Below are 20585 nucleotides of genomic sequence, written 5' to 3'. Positions count from 1 at the left end.
TGTGTGTATGTGTGTGTGCGTGTGTGTTTGTCCAGGTCTCCAGATTGTCTTGAACTCCATCATGAAAGCCATGGTTCCCCTGCTCCACATTGGTCTGCTGGTCATGTTTGTCATCATCATCTATGCCATTATCGGTCTGGAGCTCTTCCTCGGCAGGATGCACAAGACCTGTTTCTACATGGGCACAGGTACAAACTTCACTTACAACACAAACAAGTATACTGTACTGTACTGTACATACACTGCTCCATACTGTACATACACACCCTAACACTATATTAAAGAGTTACATTTGAGTCATTGTACGCAGACAGGGGTAAACAAGTTATTTACATAAAAGTTTGTTATCACCTAATGCTTTGGAAGATTTCCATCTTTTTACTAAGAGGACTAAGACATTTGTCACGTTGAGTGACCTCCTCATGTTGTCCTCTCTCCCAGAACTGAACGTGGATGATGACCCCACACCGTGTGCGTTTGCTGGAAATGGGCGCGATTGTGTGGGCAATGGGACAGAGTGCAGAGGACCGTGGGAGGGGCCTAATGGCGGGATCACTAATTTTGACAACATATTTTTTGCCATGCTGACTGTGTTCCAGTGTATCACCATGGAGGGCTGGACCGATGTGCTATACTGGGTAACATCAGCCTCTCTTTTCTTTGTTGGCTGCATCATAAATGGTACCCTATTCCCTATAGTGCGTTACTTTTGACCGGAGACCTGTGGACCTGGTCAAAGTAGTGCACTACATAGGGAAAAGGATGCCATTTTGGATGCAGCCCTAGGACTTTTCTTTCTTCCTATTCTTAACTACTCCTCTGATTTAATTTTACTTAAATGATCTATCTTAATATAAATATAAAACAGTGTCTGATAATCTATCAATCAATCAATCAAATGTATTTATAAAGCCCTTTTTACATCAGCAGTTGTCACAAAGTGCTTCTACAGAAACCCAGCCTAAAACCCCAAAGAGCAAGCAATGCAGATGTAGAAGCACGATTAACCATGCTTAATCTCCCTCTGTCTCTTTCTGTATTCCTGCAGATGAACGATGCAATAGGCTTTGAGATGCCCTGGGTGTACTTTGTCTCTCTGGTCATATTTGGCTCGTTTTTCGTACTCAACCTTGTATTGGGAGTGTTGAGCGGGTGAGTGAGTGGAAGTTTGTGTGTATGTTTGTCTTGTTTTACATTTGTGTGTGAAGGCCTTAACCGAGTATAGATTGTGTGCTGACCCTCTACATGTGCATCTGTACGTGTGTCTCTGTGTGTAGCGAGTTCTCCAAGGAAAGAGAGAAGGCTGTGGCTCGTGGAGAGCTGCAGGACGCCCAGAATAAGAAGCAGATGGAGGAGGACATGTGTGGCTACATGGACTGGCTCATCGAGGCCGAGGATGTGGATGAGGAAGGAAATAAACGTATGGTTAACTGACTGACTGAGACACACATATATATATATATATACACACACACACACACACACACACACACACACACATACATACAAATATAAACACACACACAAACAAATAAATGCACACGCAGACAAACACAGCCTTGCACCCATATAGTCAACCTTTCCTTTGTCTCCTAACAAGGTGCTGCTGTTGCCAAGAAGAAAATGATGAAGAAGTTTGGCTGGTATAAACACAGCGAGGACGGAGGTATGATGATTTGTCACTCTTCTCACTGTTACTGTCTGTGTAGTAACGCAGGAAAACTGAAATCAGTTTTACCTCATTTCTACCAGCATGTCACATGTGCATCCAGAGGAAAAAAAAACTCTAGACCACCTTCACTCCACACACAGAGACGCGTACAACACTCTCCCTCGCCCTCCATTTGGCAAATCTGACCATAGTTATATCCTCCTGATTCCTGCTTAGACGCAAAAACTAAAGCAGGAAGTACCAGTGACTCACTCAATACGGAAGTGGTCAGATGATGCAGATGCTAAGCTACAGGAATGTTTTGCTAGCACAGACTGGAATATGTTCTGGGATTCATCCGATGGCATTGAGGAGTATACCACATCAGTCACCGGCTTCATCAATAAGTGCATCGATGACGTCGTCCCCACAGTGTACATATCCCAACCAGAAGTCATGGATTACAGGCAACAGCTAAAGGAGCGGGACACTAATCCGGACGCTTATAAGAAATCCCGCTATGCCCTCAGACCAACCATCAAACAGGCAAAGCGTCAATACAGGACTAAGATTGAATCCTACTACACCGGCACTGACGATTATCGGATGTGGCAGGGCTTGCAAACTATTACAGATTACAAAGGGAAGCCCAGCCACAAGCTGCCCAGTGACACGAGCCTACCAGACGAGCTAAATGCCACTAATGCTCGCTTCGATGCAAGCAACATTGAAGCATACATGAGAGCACCAGCTGTTCTGTGTGATCACTCTCTCTGTAGCCGATGTGAGTAAGACCTTTAAACAGGTCAACATTCACAAGGCCGCAGAGCCAGACGGATTACCAGGACGTGTACTCAGAGCATGCGCTGACCAACTGGCAAGTTTCTTCACTGACATTTTCAACATGTCCCTGACCGAGTCTGTAATACCTACATGTTTCAAGAAGCCAACATAGTCCCTGTGCCCAAGAACGCCAAGGTAACCTACCTAAATGACTACTGCCCCATAGCACTCACATCTGTAGCTATGAAGTGCTTTGAAAGGCTGGTCATGGCTGACATCAACACCATCATCCCAGAAACCCTAGAACCACTCCAATTCGCATACTGCCCCAACAGATCCACAGATGACGCAATCTCTATAGCACTCCACACTGCCCTCTCCCACCTGGACAAAAGGAATACCTACGTGAGAATGCTGTTCATTAACTACAGCTCAGCATTCAACACCATAGTGCCCTAAAAGCTCATCACTAAGCTAAGAACCCTGTGACTAAACACCTCCCTCTGCAACTGGATCCTGGACTTCCTGACGGGTCGCCCCCAGGTGGTAAGGGTAGGCAACAACACATTTGCCACGCTGACGACACAACATTGGTAGGCCTGATCACTGACAACGATAAGACAGTCTATAGGGAGGAGGTCAGAGACCTTGCAGTGTGGTGCCAGGATAACAACCTCTCCCTCAACGTGATCAAGACAAAGGAGCTGATCATGGACTACAGGAAAAGGAGGGCCGAGCACGCCCCCATTCACATCGACGGGGCTGTAGTGGAGCGGGTCAAGAGCTTCAAGTTCCTTGGTGTCCACATCACCAACAAACTATCATGGTCCAAACACACCAGGACAGTCGTGAAGGGGGCACGACAACGCATATTCCCCCTCAGGAGACTGATTTGGCATGGGTCCTCAGATCCTCAAAAAGTTATACAGTTGCACCATCGAGAGCATCCTGACTGGTTGCATCACCGCCTGGTATGGCAACTGCTCGGCATCTGACCGTAAGGCGCTACAGAGTGTAGTGCGTATGGCCCAGTACATCACTGGGGCCAAGCTTCCTGCCATCCAGGATCTCTATACCAGGCGGTGTCAGAGGAAGGCCCTAAAATATGTCAAAGACTCCAGCAACCCTAGTTATAGACTGTTCTCTCTGCTACCGCACGGCAAGCGGTACTGGAGCACCATGTCTAGGTCCAAAAGTACCCCCACACATTGACTTGGAACCGGTACCCCCTGTATATAGCCTCGTTATTGTTATTTTATTGTGTAACTTTTTTATTTTACTTTATTTTATTTAGCAAATATTTTCTCACTCTGCACTGTTCGTTAAGGGCTTGTAAGTAAGCATTTCACGGTAAGGTCTACACCTGTTGTATTCGGCGCATGTGACAAATACAATTTGATTTGATTTGATTTGTACTACTTGGCTCTCTGTAATCTAATCTATGGCTTTGCTTTGTGTTCAACAGAATCGGATTCAGACTCTGAATTTGAAGCATATCTCGATGACGACAATGGCTGCTGCGCATCTCTTATGTAAGGAAATAAACAAATGTATTTGAAATTCATTATTTGTTAATTAGATGTCATTGTTATCAATGTTGTCATGTAATGGTTCTTTATCCTTTTTTTGCAGGGCTAAAATGATGGCCAACAGTTTCTGGTAAATTGAGCAGGATAGCTCTAAGAATATATACAATAATGTTTTATTTTCAGTTTTTTAATGAGAAAGTACTCTACACTACAGACGTTTGACAAAGCCGGTTTCTGACCCTTCCGCTCCTACTATAACGTGTCTCCTGTTTCTCTCTTCACTCAGTGAACAGCTATGCCAACTGAACCATGCCTTTCGGAAGAACTGTCGTGTAGCAGTCAAATCCCAGAACTTCTACTGGCTGGTGCTTGTTCTGGTGTTTCTCAACACTGCAGCCAGTGCCTCTGAACACTACGGCCAGCCCAAGTGGCTCACTGAGATGCAGGGTTAGGATACACTTTCCTCTCTACTTCTCTTCCTGTTATTCTTTCTCTCTCCACCTACCTGTATCTGTTCTTTTCTATTTGTTTCCGCATGTCCTCCTCCCCTCTCTCATTTTCTCTATGTAATTTCTCCCTAATTCAGCATGGTGACATAGACATCAGGAAAAAATACAAATAAAAAATATATAAATAAATAACCTTTATTTTCTCTGTCTTTTCTTCAGAGCGGGCCAATAAGATCCTGTTGATGTTGTTCACGCTGGAGATGCTGTTAAAGATGTACAGTTTCGGTTTCCAAATTCACTTCATGGCTCTGTTTAACCGCTTCGACTGCTTCGTGGTGTGTGGTGGCATCCTGGAGACGGTCTTGGTTGAGTTGGAGATCATCCCTCCCATCGGCATCTCTGTGCTGCGCTGCGTCCGCCTGCTCAGGGTGTTCAAAGTCACACGGTCAGTAACTGCTAGCCTGGGCCCAGATCTGTTTGGTCTGTCTTGCTAGCTTGGTCCCAGATCTTTCCGGAATACGCTGCTATGCAAATTAAAATGCACTTCTGAAAGAACTATCTGGAATGTCACTCTGCAATTGATACATTTCATGCATGCATTCAGTATGGAAGGCTACTGCATACCTTGATTCTTTACCCTCAAACACTGAAACCGTCTGTCTCCTGTTTAGGCACTGGGCAGCCCTGTCAGGCCTGGTCAATTCACTGCTCAACTCCATGAAGGCTATCTGCTCCCTGCTGCTCCTGCTCTTCCTCTTCCTCATCATCTTCTCCCTGCTGGGGATGCAGCTGTTTGGGGGCAAATTCAACTTTGATGAGACTCAGATGAAGAGAAGCACGTTCGACACTTTCCCCCAGGCCCTGCTCACCTGCTTCCAGGTGAAATAATTCTAACACTCCTCACACTACTATCGAATTCTACATGCTTGCACTTTTCATTACAGCCTCTCTCTCTCTCTCTCTCTCTCTCTCTCTCTCTCTCTCTCTCTCTCTCTCTCTCTCTCTCTCTCTCTCTCTCTCTCTCTCTCTCTCTCTCTCTCTCTCTCTCTCTCTCTCTCTCTCTCTCTCTCTCTCTCTCTCTCTCTCTCTCTCTCTCTCTCTCTCTCTCTCTCTCTCTCTCTCTCTCTCTCTCTCTCTCTCTCTCTCTCTCTCTCTCTCTCTCTCCCTCTCTCTCCCTCCCTCCCTCCCTCCCTCCCTCCCTCCCTCCCTCCCTCTCATTTTCTCCTCTGTAGATCCTTACAGGAGAGGACTGGAATGCTGTAATGTATGATGGGATCATGGCTTATGGCGGGCCAGTCTTCCCACAGATGATTGTGTGTATCTATTTCGTCTCCCTCTTTGTTGTCGGCAACTGTATCCTTTCTGTTAACCAAGAAAGAGAGAGTTATTATATAACTTGCATTTCTACAATGCCATTCAATGTACACAAACCTCTATCAATACAGACTGTACTCTATAAGATCTGTATTCACTGATGTTCTCAAGCTCTTGGTCAATTCCTTAATATCTCTTGATCAGATATCCTGCTCAATGTCTTCTTGGCTATCGCTGTGGACAACTTGGCAGGTGGAGATGGTGGAAAAAAGCAAGTAGAGTAAGTATCACAAAATCCAAACGAATAAAATGGATAATTTGATGGTCTGGGTATATTACTAGACATACAGTGCATTCGGAAAGTATTCACACCCTTTGACTTTTCCCACATTTTGTTACATTACAGCCTTATTCTAAAATGGATTAAATTGTTTATTCCCCCTCATCAATCTACACACAATACCCCATAATGACAAAGCAAAAATTGGTTTTTAGACTTTTTTGAAAATGTATTAGAAATAAAATAAAATAAAATCACATTTACATAAGTATTTAGACCCTTTACTCAGTACTTTGTTGAAGAACCTTTGGCAGCAATTACAGCCTTGCGTCTTCTTGGGTATGACGCTACAAGCCTGGCACACCTGTATTTGGGGAGTTTCTTCCATTCTTCTCTGCAGATCCTCTCAAGCTCTGTTAGGTTGGATGGGTAGCGTCACTGCACAGCTATTTTCAGTTCTCTCCAGAGATGTTTGATCGGGTTCAAGTCCGGACTCTGGCTGGGCCACTCAAGGACATTCAGAGACTTGTCCCGAAGCCACTCCTGCGTTGTCTTGGCTGTGTGCTTAGGGTCGTTGTCCTGTTGGAAGGTGAACCTTAGGCCCAGTCTGAGGTCCTGAGCGCTCTGGAGCATGTTTTCATCAAGGATTTCTCTGTCCTTTGCTCCGTTCATCTTTCCCTCGATCCTGACTAGTCTTCCAGTCCCTGCCGCTGAAAAACATCCCCACAGCATGATGCTGACACCATCCTGCTTCACCGTAGGGATGGTGCCAGGTTTCCTCCAGACGTGACGCTTAGCATTCAGGCCAAAGAGTTCAATCTTGGTTTCATCAGACCAGAGAATCTTGTTTCTTATGGACTGAGAGTCCTTTACATGCCTATTGGCAAACTCCAAGCGGGCTGTCATGTTCCTTTGACTGAGGAGAGGCTTCCGTCTGGTCACTCTACCATAAAGGCCTGATTGGTGGAGTGCTGCAGAAATTGTTGTCCTTCTGGAAGATTCTCCCATCTCCACAGAGGAACTCTGAAGCTCTGTCAGAGTGACCATTGGGTTCTTGGTCACCTCCCTGACCAAGGCCTTTCTCGCCCGATTTCTCAGTTGGCCGGGCGGCCAGCTCTCGGAAGAGTCTTAGTGGTTCCAAACTTCTTCCATTTAAGAATGATGGAGGCCACTGTGTTCTTGGGGACCTTCAATGCTGCAGAAATGTTTTGGTACCTTCACCAGATCTGTGCCTCGACATAATCCTGTCTCGGAGCTCTACGGACAAATCCTTCAACCTCATGGCTTGGTTTTTGCTCTCACATGCACTGTCATCTGTGGGACCTATATATCCAAATCATGTCCAATCAATTGAATTTACCACAGGTGGACTCAAATCAAATTGTAGAAACATCTCAAGGATGATCAATGGAAACAAGATGCACCTGAGGTCAGTTTCGAGTCTCATAGCAAAGGGTCTGAATACTTATGTAAATAAGGTATTTTCCGTTTGTATTTGTAATACATTTGCAAAAATGTCTAAAAACCTGTTTTGACTTTGTCATTATGGGGTATTGTGTGTAGATTGATGAGGGGAAAAAACTATTTAATCCATTGGAAAAAGTAAAGGGGTCTGAATACTTTCAGAATGCACTGTAGCTAAATAGAATCAGTAATAAGGACAATAAGTAGATGGTGAAGAAAAACAAAGTGGTGAATGAATGGTTTTGCAGAGAGAAAAAGGATGATGAAGAGGACTGGGACGAAGATGAAGACAAAGAGGAAGATGCGGCGGTATGTACCTAGATGTTGTTTCAGGGGACAAATACACTACAATATTTTCTACTGCAGCTACTCTTATGGGCTGCAACTTTCTCCAGCTGATAATGGTTCAGAAGGAGTGTCTGTGCTCCTCAGTGTTTTCAAGATAAAAAATAATCTAATGTTTGCATTTATTTTTTCCTTGTGCAGAATGAGATGGATGACTGGGAGGAGAATGAGGAGTTGAGAGCCATCGAGGGTCTGGAGGGTAAGTGTCGTTCCATACACCTCAGAAGGATTCTTATCAGACTGTGTGATACATGGATTGTTCTCTAAATCTGCTGATCTGATCAACTCCCCTCTCTAGGAATCATGCCTGTGAAGCCTGAATCCGCTCCAAAAGAGAAGATTGAACCCATTCCAGATGGGAGCTCCTTCTTCATTCTTGGAAAGAGAAATTGGTAAGTCACAGCCACAGAGCCCTATGGGCCCTGGTCAAAAGTAGTGCACTATATAGGGAATTGTGTGCCATTTCAGAGCACCCATATCACTTGCATGGTCTCTCCTCTCCCCTCAGCCTTCGAGTGGCCTGTCACAATCTCATCCACCACTCCTACTTCACCAACCTCATCCTCGTCTTCATCATCGCCAGTAGTATTTCTCTGGCCGCTGAGGATCCAATCAGAGCTCACTCCTTTAGGAACAACGTAAGGCAACAAAAAAAAAACAGCCTCTAGATATCTACTCTGCCAACAGTCAGTCCCGCCCTCACAACCAAGCACTACCTAGCGCCCAATCAATATCTATAGTCTATAACTGGCATTCAAAACTACCGTTCACACTCTCACTCAACTACCATACATCTACCCTCACTGCTCAATGGTTTCAACCAAAACTGCTGTTCTCATACTCACCTTACACCGCCCACCACCAAATAGTGTTTCTGTATTGTTGTCATAATGCTGACATAGGATATCTTCTCTATCCTCAGATGCTTGGCTACGCTGATTATGCATTCACTTCCATATTCACTGTGGAAATCATACTGAAGGTAAAATGTGACCAGATATGCAGATTAAATGGACAAAGCACTTTTGGGATTATACGAAATTTTGGAATATTACTTCATTGTGAATTGACAATGATCTGCATAGGCTATCTTTCCTTCAGGCAGTAGATATACAGTACCAGTCAAAAGGTTGGACACACCTACAGTGAGGGAAAAAAGTATGTGATCCCCTGCTGATTTTGTACGTTTGCCCACTGACAAAGAAATGATCAGTCTATAATTTTAATGGTAGGTTTATTTGAACAGTGAGAGACAGAACAAGAACAAAAAAATCCAGAAAAACGCATGTCAAAAATTTTATAAATTGATTTGCATTTTAATGGAGGGAAATAAGTATTTGACCCCCTCTCAATCAGAAAGATTTCTGGCTCCCAGGTGTCTTTTATACAGGTAACGAGCTGAGATTAGGAGCACACTCTTAAAGGGAGTGCTACTAATCTCAGCTTGTTACCTGTATAAAAGACACCTGTCCACAGAAGCAATCAATCAATCAGATTCCAAACTCTCCACCATGGCCAAGACCAAAGAGCTCTCCAAGGATGTCAGGGACAAGATTGTAGACCTACACAAGGCTGGAATGGGCTACAAGACCATCGCCAAGCAGCTTGGTGAAAAGGTGACAACAGTTGGTGCGATTATTCGCAAATGGAAGAAACACAAAATAACTGTCAATCTCCCTCGGCCTGGGGCTCCATGCAAGATCTCACCTCATGGAGTTGCAATGATCAGCCCAGGAATCAGCCCAGAACTACACGGGAGGATCTTGTCAATGGCCTCAAGGCAGCTGGGACCATAGTCACCAAGAAAACAATTGGTAACACACTACGCCGTGAAGGACTGAAATCCTGCAGCGCCCGCAAGGTCCCCCTGCTCAAGAAAACACATATACAGGCCCGTCTGAAGTTTGCCAATGAACATCTGAATGATTCAGAGGAGAACTTGGTGAAAGTGTTGTGATCAGATGAGACCAAAATCAAGCTCTTTGGCATCAACTCAACTCGCCGTGTTTGGAGGAGGAGGAATGCTCCCAATGACCCCAAGAACACCATCCCCACCGTCAAACATGGAGGTGGAAACATTATGCTTTGGGGGTGTTTTTCTGCTAAGGGGACAGGACAACTTCACCGCATCAAAGGGACGATGGACGGGGCCATGTACCGTCAAATCTTGGGTGAGAACCTCCTTCCCTCAGCCAGGGCGTTGAAAATGGGTCGTGGATGGGTGTTCCAGCATGACAATGACCCAAAACACATGGCCAAGACAACAAAGGAGTGGCTCAAGAAGAAGCACATTAAGGTCCTGGAGTGGCCTAGCCAGTCTCCAGACCTTAATCCCATAGAAAATTTGTGGAGGGAGCTGAAGGTTCGAGTTGCCAAAGGTCAGGCTCGAAACCTTAATGACTTGGAGAAGATCTGCAAAGAGGAGTGGGACAAAATCCCTCCTGAGATGTGTGCAAACCAGGTGGCCAACTACAAGAAACGTCTGACCTCTGTGATTGCCAACAAGGGTTTTGCCACCAAGTACTAAGTCATGTTTTGCAGAGGGGTCAAATACTTATTTCCCTCATTAAAATGCAAATCAATTGATAAAATTTTTGACATGCGTTTTTCTGGATTTATTTTGTTGTTATTCTGTCTCTCACTGTTCAAATAAACCTTCCATTAAAACTATAGACTGATCATTTCCTTGTCAGGGTGCAAACGTACAAAATCAGCAGGGGATCAAATATTTTTTCCCCTCACTGTATGTATGTATGTATGTATGTATGTATGTATGTATGTATATATATATATAGATATAGATATATACACTGCTCAAAAAAATTAAGGGAACACTTAAACAACACAATGTAATTCCAAGTCAATCACACTTCTGTGAAATCAAACTGTCCACTTAGGAAGCAACACTGATTGACAATCAATTTCACATGCTGTTGTGCAAATGGAATAGACAACAGGTGGAAATTATAGGCAATTAGCAAGACACCCCCAATAAAGGACTGGTTTTGCAGGTGGTGACCACAGACCACTTCTCAGTTCCTATGCTTCCTGGCTGATGTTTTGGTCACTTTTGAATGCTGGCGGTGCTTTCACTCTAGTGGTAGCATGAGACGGAGTCTACAACCCACACAAGTGGCTCAGGTAGTGCAGCTCATCCAGGATGGAACATCAATGCGAGCTGTGGCAAGAAGGTTTGCTGTGTCTGTCAGCGTAGTGTCCAGAGCAAGGAGGCGCTACCAGGAGACAGGCCAGTACATCAGGAGACGTGGAGGAGGCCGTAGGAGGGCAACAACCCAGCAGCAGGACTGCTACCTCCGCCTTTGTGCAAGGAGGAGCAGGAGGAGCACTGCCAGAGCCCTGCAAAATGACCTCCAGCAGGCCACAAATGTGCATGTGTCTGCTCAAACGGTCAGAAACAGACTCCATGAGGGTGGTATGAGGGCTAGACGTCCACAGGTGGGGGTTGTGCTTACAGCCCAACACCGTGCAGGACGTTTGGCATTTGCCAGAGAACACCAAGATTGGCAAATTCGACACTGGCGCCCTGTGCTCTTCACAGATGAAAGCAGGTTCACACTGAGCACATGTGACAGACGTGACAGAGTCTGGAGAGGCCGTGGAGAACGTTCTGCTGCCTGCAACATCCTCCAGCATGACCGGTTTGGCGGTGGGTCAGTCATGGTGTGGGGTGGCATTTCTTTGGGGGGCCGCACAGCCCCCCATGTGCTCGCCAGAGGTAGCCTGACTGCCATTAGGTACCGAGATGAGATCCTCAGACCCCTTGTGAGACCATATGCTGGTGCGGTTGGCCCTGGGTTCCTCCTAATGCAAGACAATGCTAGACCTCATGTGGCTGGAGTGTGTCAGCAGTTCCTGCAAGAGGAAGGCATTGATGCTATGGACTGGCCCGCCCGTTCCCCAGACCTGAATCCAATTGAGCACATCTGGGACATCATGTCTCGCTCCATCCACCAACGCCACGTTGCACCACAGACTGTCCAGGAGTTGGCGGATGCTTTAGTCCAGGTCTGGGAGGAGATCCCTCAGGAGACCATCCTCCACCTCATCAGGAGCATGCCCAGGCGTTGTAGGGAGGTCATACAGGCACGTGGAGGCCACACACACTACTGAGCCTCATTTTGACTTGTTTTAAGGACATTACATCAAAGTTGGATCAGCCTGTAGTGTGGTTTTCCACTTTAATTTTGAGGGTGACTCCAAATCCAGACCTCCATGGGTTGATAAATTTGATTTCCATTGATCATTTTTGTGTGATTTTGTTGTCAGCACATTCAGCTATGTAAAGAAAAAAGTATTTAATAAGATTATTTCATTCATTCAGATCTAGGATGTGTTATTTTAGTGTTCCCTTTATTTTTTTGAGCAGTGTATATACATACATACATACATACATACATACATACATACATACATACATACATACATACATACATACATACATACATACATACATACATACATACATACATACATACATACATACATACATACATACATACATACATACATGCATACACTACCAGTCAAAAGTTTGGACACACCTACACATTCAAGTTTATTTTATTTATTTTCTAGTTTTTTACATTGTAGAATAATAGTGAAGACGTCAAAACAGCAGCCAACAAGTGCTCAGCATATGTGGGAACTCCTTCAAGACGGTTGGAAAACCATTCCAGGTGAAGCTGGTTGAGAGAATGCCAAGAGTGTGCAAAGCTGTCATCAAGGCAAAGGGTGGCTCTTTGAAGAATCTCAAATATAAAATATATTGTAATTTGTTTAACACTTTTTTGGTTGCTACATGATTCCATATGTGTTATTTCATAGTTTTGATGTCTTCACTAATATTCTACAATGTAGAAAATAGTAAAAATTAAGAAAAACCGTTGAATGAGTAGGTGTGTCCAAACTTTTGAATTGTACTCTATGTCTATCTATAAACGTATATTGGAGTGCACATGGCAGTGTAAGTGCCATTTAGAATGAATCACCCTTAACTGTTGTGATTTTTCTCCCGCTCTAGGTGACGGTTTTTGGTGCATTCCTTCATCCTGGCTCCTTCTGTAGGAATGCCTTCAACCTCCTGGACCTGCTGGTTGTCAGTGTGTCTCTCGCGTCCTTCTTCCTCCAGTGAGTATCTGTCGGAATGTTAGCCAAGCGGGCTCAAACCTCCGGCGTATAGCTTAAAAGATTGTGCCTGATGTCGAGCAGGGGGTCCATTGACAATATGGTACAACAACTTTCAACTAACCTTTACTTGGCGATAATGTCTTCGTTATTCGGATGGCTCCGGAGTCTCATTAACTTCTGTTTCCACTTGCAGTTGGATCTCCAAAAACCAGAGAATAGATATTCATTCACTTTTTGTAGTGAGTGAGAAATGGCCTCTCACATGTGTGAAAATCTTTGTTTGTGTTGTTTGGATCTCGCTGTGTGATGCCTTCTTCTACATGTGGATGCGGCTGCTTCACTTACAAATTATTAGTTCCTTTAAAGATATTTTTAAACGCTAGATGTCCGGCAGATAAAATGGTGAGGAAACTCATCACGCAGTGCAAACATTTGAGTTAATATTTTTCTGAATATTCTCTGGTTTTTGGATTTTGTAAGACGCTAGTGTCTTCTGAATAAAGAACAAAGAAAGTATTGCGAAGTAAATGTTGGTTGAAAATAACTGTACCACGATTTTAATGGACCATCGAATCAACGGCCATCACAAGCTAGTTAGCTAGCTATACATATGAATGTAAGATTTGATCAGCTATCGGTGTGTATGTATGTGTGTGTGTGTGTATTGTTATGTATACTGTATTTATTGTGTCTTACGAAATACATACTCTGGCTACACAATACATTTCCCATTTGCAAGGACAATAAAGTTGGAATTGAATTGATTCTGTCCTAAAAGGGACATTGGAAGGATGATGAACTGCTGTTCCTTTACAGCTCCATGGACAGCATTGGCCCTGATAATATTGACATTATACTGTAACAGTACTCTCTGCAAGTCAGACAAGAAAAGTGCTGTGTGGTCCATTCTCACACTCTTATGTGCTTCTCTTATACTCTCAGTTCCAGCGCTATCTCTGTGGTCAAGATTTTCAGGGTACTCAAAGTGCTCAGGCCTCTCCGAGCCATCAACAGAGCCAAGGGACTCAAGGTAATCATTTGACCACTTTAACCACCTCTCTCTCTCTCTCTCTCTCTCTGTCTCTGTCTCTGTCTCTGTCTCTGTCTCGGTCTGTGTGTGTGTCTGTGTGTGTCTGTGTCTGTCTCTGTCTGTCTTTCTCTCTCTCTCTCTCTCTGTCTCTCTGTCTCTGTCTCTCTATGGCTGTCTCTGTATGTCTGTCTGTGTGTCTGTCTCTGTCTCAGTCTGTCTGTCTCTATCTCTCTCTCTCTCTGTCTGTCTGTCTCTCTCTCTCTCTCTCTCTCTCTCTCTGTCTGTCTCTGTTTGTCCTGTCTGTATGTATGTCTCTCTCTCTCTGTCTCTGTCTCTGTCTCTGTCTCTGTCTGTCTCTGTCTCTGTCTGTCTCTCTCTGTCTCTCTCTCTCTTCCTCTTCCCCTCTCTCTCTTTCTCTCTCTCTCTCTCTCTCTTTCTCTCTCTTCCTCTCTCTCTCTCTTTCTCTCTCTCTCTGTCTCTCTCTTTCTCTCTCTCTCTCTCTCTGTCTCTCAAATAACTGTACAAACGTGCTCTTGTGTCTCTGCTTTTGTTGACAGAATGTAGTGCAGTGCGTGTTTGTGGCAATCAAAACCATCGGAAACATCTTGATCGTCACGACGCTCCTCCAGTTCATGTTTGCTTGTATTGGAGTGCAGCTCTTCAAGGTACTTGGTCATTGCTTTTTTGAAAACACTCTGTGTGGTGTCTTCTCGTTATAAAGAAATGTGTTTGTCTGCTCTGTGTGTTACAGGGCAGATTCTACAGTTGCACCGATGAAGCTAAACACACTCCATATGAGTGCATGTAAGACTTTATTTTCTGTCATTTATTTTCTCTTTCTCTTAGCCAATGCCTCACTTAAATTCCTGTCATTACATACTATATGTGATTACTAATAAGCATAGCTTTATGTGTGTGTGTGTTTTGTGTTTTAGGGGGACGTTTGTGGTGTATAAGGACGGTGATATGAATCACCCTATGGTGAGAGAGAGGATATGGCAAAACAGTGAATTCAACTTTGACAATGTGCTGCAGGGCATGCTGGCCCTGTTCACTGTGTCTACATTTGAAGGCTGGCCACAGTGAGTACCAAGACCACGCATTAGTATATATGCTGACCATCTGTTTATTCAGTAAAGCTGTTGTTCTTGTTTAAATCTCTCTTATTATAAACTCTTAGGCTGCTGTACAAGGCCATTGACGCCAATGCTGCGAACCACGGCCCTATCTACAACTACCGTGTGGAAATCTCCATATTCTTCATCATCTACATCATCATCATCGCCTTCTTCATGATGAACATCTTCGTGGGTTTCGTCATCATCACTTTCCGTGAACAGGGAGAATCCGAGTTCAAAAACTGCGAACTGAACAAAAATCAAGTTAGTTATTTTCCTTGAATAACTTATTATGACGTTCGTCATAATCACAAAGCTACTGTTCCTTATTATCATGTGAAAGCCATTCAGTGTACTGAGAATGCGAGCTTTCCCTTCACTTCCCATGTTCCCTGTGTCTCCTGTCCTGCCCTCCACAGAGACAGTGTGTACAGTATGCTCTGAAAGCCAAGCCCATCAAGATCTACATTCCCAGAAACCCGTCCCAGCTAAAGTTCTGGAAGATCATCGCCTCCAGCCAGTTTGAGTACATCATGTTTGTCTTAATTCTTCTCAACACCCTCACCTTGGCTGTACAGGTACAATACTGCAGTTCCTACTATGCCCAGTCATAATTTACACATCATATATATTACAACAGGAATAAGATTGTAAAGCGTTTTTTAGAAAGTGATTGGAAATACTTTACATAGTTTATCATGAGAAAGATAAATTCTGATTTTTTAAAAATTAATGCAGGCTCTGTCGTAGCCGGCCGCGACCGGGAGACACATGGGGCGGCGCACAATTGGCCCAGGGTAGGGGAGGGAATGGCCGGCAGGGATGTAGCTCAGTTGGTAGAGCATGGCGTTTGCAACGCCAGGGTTGTGGGTTCGATTCCCACGGGGGGTCAGTATGAAAAAAAAAAAATATATGTATGCACTCACTAACTGTAAGTCGCTCTGGATAAGAGCGTCTGCTAAATGACTAAAATGTAAAAATGTAATGAAAGGTAATGTATTGCTATGTGTCTCTGTCCTCCCCCTGCAGCATTATGAGCAGTCTAAAACATTCAATGCTGTGATGGACATCCTCAACTTGATCTTCACTGCCCTATTTACCATAGAGATGATCATCAAGCTACTGGCGCTCAGAACACATGTGAGTTCAACAGGCTTTCAGTGGACACATTTTGATATCAATACTGTGTTCTAATGTTCCATGTTGTAATGTTCCGATGACATGCTCTAATGTTCCATACTATTGACTGTGTCTGTGTATCCAGCAATATTTCATTGATGCTTGGAACTCCTTTGACGCTCTGATCGTTGTGGGCAGTGTGCTAGACATCATGGTCTCAGAGCTTAGTGTGAGTACTCTCTCTGTCTCTCCTTTAGCTGCTTCATGTTTCCTTATCTCTTCCATCTTCAACTCTTTTCTTTACTTCAGGGAAACGTGATACATAGAAAATGCTTGCAATATAGGCCTACAAAACTATTTGTGTACAGTTATTCATTGTAACATCTCTAACAAACAAATAGCTTTATAATGCTCTTGTGTATGTTCTGTCATATACTAAATGATATCCTATGTATATTTTCTGTTTTCTTCTTGTCTCTGGTATCTCTGAAACCTCTCATCAATCTAGGGAGGAGACGAGGATATTGAAGTAAGACCACGACAGGGACACAATTCTCTCTCTCTTTCTCTCTTTTTCTCTCTTTCTCCCTCTCTATTTCTTTCTTTCTTTCTCTCTGTCTCTCTCTTTCTTTCTTTCTCTCTCGCTCTCTTTCTTTATCTCTGTCACTATCTGTCCCTCTCTCTCGCATTAGACATTTTTTTACATATTTCCTTTGTCTCTCAATGAATTGTGTGAAAACAAGCAACTGTTCCCTAAACCTCAGTATTTCTCTCCAGGCAATCGAGGCTGCAGCCAAAGCCGCAGCTGTAGCCGTACCCGGAGCTCCACCCGTGGCCAAGAAGGAAAGCGGAAAAGTGTCCATCACATTCTTTCGTTTGTTCCGAGTCTTGCGATTGGTCAAGCTGCTCAGCAAAGGGGAGGGCATTCGAACCCTCCTCTGGACTTTTGTCAAGTCCCTCCAGGTCAGTGCTATGTTCAAACAGATGCCAAGACAGACAGACATACATACACACTGGTGTATGATTTAGATTTTGTAAATAAAATGTATGTTTATACCTCCCCCTCTTTCACAGGCCTTACCATATGTCGGTCTACTTATTGCGATGATCTTCTTCATCTATGCTGTGATTGGCATGCAGGTGGGTCTCCTCCCATTCATTGTATCCCCTTCAAAAGTCTTTAAAATGCAGCTGGTGACAATATGCCCTATTCTCTAACCTTTTGCAGACGTTTGGAAAGATTGCTATAGATGACAACTCGCATATCAACAGGAACAACAACTTCCAGACCTTCTTCATGTCTGTCCTGCTGCTCTTCAGGTGATTTTTGAAGGAAATAGAGAGAAATAGTAGATAGGTAGAAGCTTCCATTTCTTCTCTTATTTTTCCTCTCTTCTCTTCAACCTTTCATCCCCCATTCTTTCCTCTCCTCTCCTCTTCCTCCTGTGTCTTCTTTCCTTTCCTCAGTCCTAACGTGTGTGCTCTTCCTGTAGGTGTGCCACCGGAGAGCAGTGGCAGGAGATCATGTTGGCAGCGTTGCCAGGGAGACCCTGTGACCCCGAGTCAGACTTTGAGCCCGGGGATGACAACATGTGCGGCAGCAACCTGGCCTACATCTACTTCATCAGTTTCTTCATGCTCTGCGCTTTCCTGGTGAGACAACTGTCTGTGAGAGGTGTCTTTTGCAAAAGAGAAATTCATCTCAATGAGACCAACTTGTATACATAAAGGTTCAATCAAAATATGTTGACTGCAGCCAATCTGAAGTAGACCAGCTGTGATTGATACACTCTGTGTTACTCTTCTCAGATCATTAACTTGTTCATTGCTGTCATCATGGACAACTTTGAGTACCTGACCAGAGATTGGACTGTACTGGGTACTCATCACCTGGACGAGTTCAAACGAGTCTGGTCGGATTATGACCCAGAGGCCACGTAAGAGACCACTCTCTCTATCTCTTTTAGCTTTTTCTTTTAACATTGAAAAAGGATAAAAGGGATATGGTCTTTATTCAGGAAACCCCTTCTGTATGTCTGTCCTCTATCTTTCTTTTTCTCATTTCTCTCTTCTCGTCCCTTTCCGCCATTTGGTCCTTTAATTGGGCTGTTTTTGTCTGTGTTGCAGGGGTCGAATCAAACATATCGATGTGGTCACTATGCTGCGCAGGATCCAGCCACCCCTTGGTTTTGGCAAACTGTGCCCCCATCGTGTGGCCTGCAAGGTAGGGCAGATCACATTTTAATGTTAAAGGTTGAATAAATGAAATTATAATAAACGTATTAGGTTCTAATATTTATATAATTGAATGTTTGATATATGTCACATATTGTGCAGTGAGAATTATATCCTTTACATACATTTTTTATCAATCAAGGTCAGACTCCCACTTAAGATATGAAGACAGGCTACATCTCCTACAGTCCCTCTGTAACCAGACATACAAGCATGTCTAATCTAGTGAGACTATGATGAACTCACTCTGTCAGTGGAATTTACTCCCTCAGTCTTGGCTGGCTTCTCTTCCCCCTGCCAATCCAATTAAGACCCCCACCTCAATGCTCCACCTCCACTCCCCTCCTCCCTCCCTTCCTCTCTGACTATATTCCATCTGCTTGCTCGTCCTGTCAGAGGCTGGTTGCTATGAACGTGCCGCTGCTCAGTGACGGGACAGTCACCTTCAATGCCACCCTGTTTGCGCTAGTCAGAACCTCACTCAAGATCAAGACCGAGGGTCAGTTAGGTCACATACAGACACAGAGTGTATCATTCACACATAATTATTTAGTGCAGTGGTGCTTGCGGCCTTTACTCCTGTGTTTTTAAAGGTCTTGTGTCTCGTCACTAGGGCCTGTTGACCAGGACAATGAGGAGCTCAGGGCCATCATTAAGAAGATATGGAAGCGCACTAAGCCCAAGCTCCTTGAAGAGGTAATTCCACCCCCTAGAGGTAAGCCACAGGAGGTGCCATTTCAGCCAACTAGACAGAGACTTATTAGCGTATAACCATGCAGACCACTCTAATGGTAGTTTATGCAGTTTCATGTTACAGAAATACAGGTTTCTTTCTGTATCTCCCTATTTTCTGTGTTTTTTCTCTTAGTTTGTCTCTATCACTTTCCCATTTGCCTCCTCCCTTTGTTTAAAATGTATTTTCTCCCTGTTCTCCTCTGTTACAATTCTTCCTGACTCAGGGGAAGAGGTGACTTGTGGGAAGTTCTATGCCAGCTTCCTGATCCAGGACTACTTTAAGAAGTTCCGCAAGAGGAAGGAGAGGGAGAGGAAGAAGAAGGGAAAGGACAAGAAAGACTCTCTCCAGGTATCCCAGTTACCTGGCAACACTTGTTGTTACTGTTTGGTGTCTTTGTGTGTGTGTTTGTGTATCACACTTTGTGTGTTTGTGTGTGTCAGGCAGGGCTCAGGTCACTGCAGGCACTGGCCCCAGAGTTGCATCTGGCCTTGGCAATGGAGGGAGAGGATGAGGAGGGTGTAGAGGGAGAGTTGGATGAAGAGTTCTTCAAGGTAAGTGATTGACTGTCGTTAGTGTATCAAAACAGTATCTACTGAAGTGATTTGTCTGTTCTCTGTATTTGACATCGCTCAAATAAGCAAATATCACATACAATAGGTAAGCATAATAAATGTTTATAATATTTACAACAAAAAACAGTTGACTGTATATTAAAGCAAATCTCTCTGTTTCCCCATCCCTCCAGAATGACAACGTTTTCGAAGATCCTGGCACCTCTGCCACAAATACTCCATCCACCACTCACATGCCAGCTGACATGGAGGAGGGCACCACCACTGTCTTCATGGAGCCCTTCGTCGAGCCCACAATATCCAGCGACGTGGTCACAGAACAGCCATTGACAGTCAGCGAGAAACCAGAATCAGCTCTCTCATCCTTTGATGTAGTGATGGAACAGCCCACAAGATCTGAGGCCCTCCCTCCACTAGAAGAAGCACCAGCCCCACCCCCGCCCCAACCAGCCCCAGCCGCATCACCACCAAAAGATCCATCCCCTCCCCAACCAGCACCAGCCGCAAACCCACCAAATGCCCCATCCCAACCTCAACCAGCCCCAGTTGCTTCTCCGCCACAGGTGGTTGCTCAATCCCCACCTCAAATAGTGTTAGCCCCACCAGAACCAGAGGCACCTCAAATAGTGTTAGAGGCAGCCCCTGCCCCACCTCAACCAGAGCCAGTGATGGAGGGAAGAGGAGGTGAAACTTCCACTAAACAGCAGGTGTACTACCCACAGTACCCAGTGGGCATGCCAACAAACAACGGGTGAGTGGAAAGGGGAGAGAAGAGGATCTGGGTTGAAGAGTCAGAGAGTGTGTGTGTATTC

General features: G+C 44.4%; 1 protein-coding gene across 1 annotated transcript in view; it reads left to right on the top strand.

The window, feature by feature from the left end:
* LOC121546475 (voltage-dependent L-type calcium channel subunit alpha-1D-like) overlaps window positions 1-20585 on the top strand; it is a 30395-nt gene that overhangs the window by 7040 nt on the left and 2770 nt on the right. Inside the window, exons 5-42 of the mRNA XM_041857746.2 lie at window positions 36-188; window positions 442-638; window positions 1049-1152; window positions 1278-1420; window positions 1601-1666; window positions 3900-3966; window positions 4067-4093; window positions 4250-4410; window positions 4632-4857; window positions 5084-5291; window positions 5645-5765; window positions 5931-6006; window positions 7719-7779; window positions 7957-8014; window positions 8114-8207; window positions 8324-8453; window positions 8738-8797; window positions 12857-12963; window positions 13906-13993; window positions 14551-14658; window positions 14745-14797; window positions 14929-15075; window positions 15174-15375; window positions 15531-15689; window positions 16141-16251; window positions 16376-16459; window positions 16739-16759; window positions 17008-17193; window positions 17305-17370; window positions 17459-17550; window positions 17724-17883; window positions 18040-18167; window positions 18358-18454; window positions 18862-18964; window positions 19079-19180; window positions 19425-19549; window positions 19642-19752; window positions 19947-20524. Of these exons, the coding sequence (XP_041713680.1) occupies window positions 36-188; window positions 442-638; window positions 1049-1152; window positions 1278-1420; window positions 1601-1666; window positions 3900-3966; window positions 4067-4093; window positions 4250-4410; window positions 4632-4857; window positions 5084-5291; window positions 5645-5765; window positions 5931-6006; window positions 7719-7779; window positions 7957-8014; window positions 8114-8207; window positions 8324-8453; window positions 8738-8797; window positions 12857-12963; window positions 13906-13993; window positions 14551-14658; window positions 14745-14797; window positions 14929-15075; window positions 15174-15375; window positions 15531-15689; window positions 16141-16251; window positions 16376-16459; window positions 16739-16759; window positions 17008-17193; window positions 17305-17370; window positions 17459-17550; window positions 17724-17883; window positions 18040-18167; window positions 18358-18454; window positions 18862-18964; window positions 19079-19180; window positions 19425-19549; window positions 19642-19752; window positions 19947-20524 (4780 nt within the window). The remainder of the gene's footprint in view (window positions 1-35; window positions 189-441; window positions 639-1048; window positions 1153-1277; window positions 1421-1600; window positions 1667-3899; window positions 3967-4066; window positions 4094-4249; window positions 4411-4631; window positions 4858-5083; window positions 5292-5644; window positions 5766-5930; window positions 6007-7718; window positions 7780-7956; window positions 8015-8113; window positions 8208-8323; window positions 8454-8737; window positions 8798-12856; window positions 12964-13905; window positions 13994-14550; window positions 14659-14744; window positions 14798-14928; window positions 15076-15173; window positions 15376-15530; window positions 15690-16140; window positions 16252-16375; window positions 16460-16738; window positions 16760-17007; window positions 17194-17304; window positions 17371-17458; window positions 17551-17723; window positions 17884-18039; window positions 18168-18357; window positions 18455-18861; window positions 18965-19078; window positions 19181-19424; window positions 19550-19641; window positions 19753-19946; window positions 20525-20585) is intronic.

The sequence above is a fragment of the Coregonus clupeaformis genome, chromosome 30 (assembly GCF_020615455.1).
Source record: "Coregonus clupeaformis isolate EN_2021a chromosome 30, ASM2061545v1, whole genome shotgun sequence".
Taxonomy (NCBI): Eukaryota; Metazoa; Chordata; class Actinopteri; order Salmoniformes; family Salmonidae; genus Coregonus; species Coregonus clupeaformis.
This window is presented reverse-complemented; position numbering and strand designations above follow the sequence as displayed.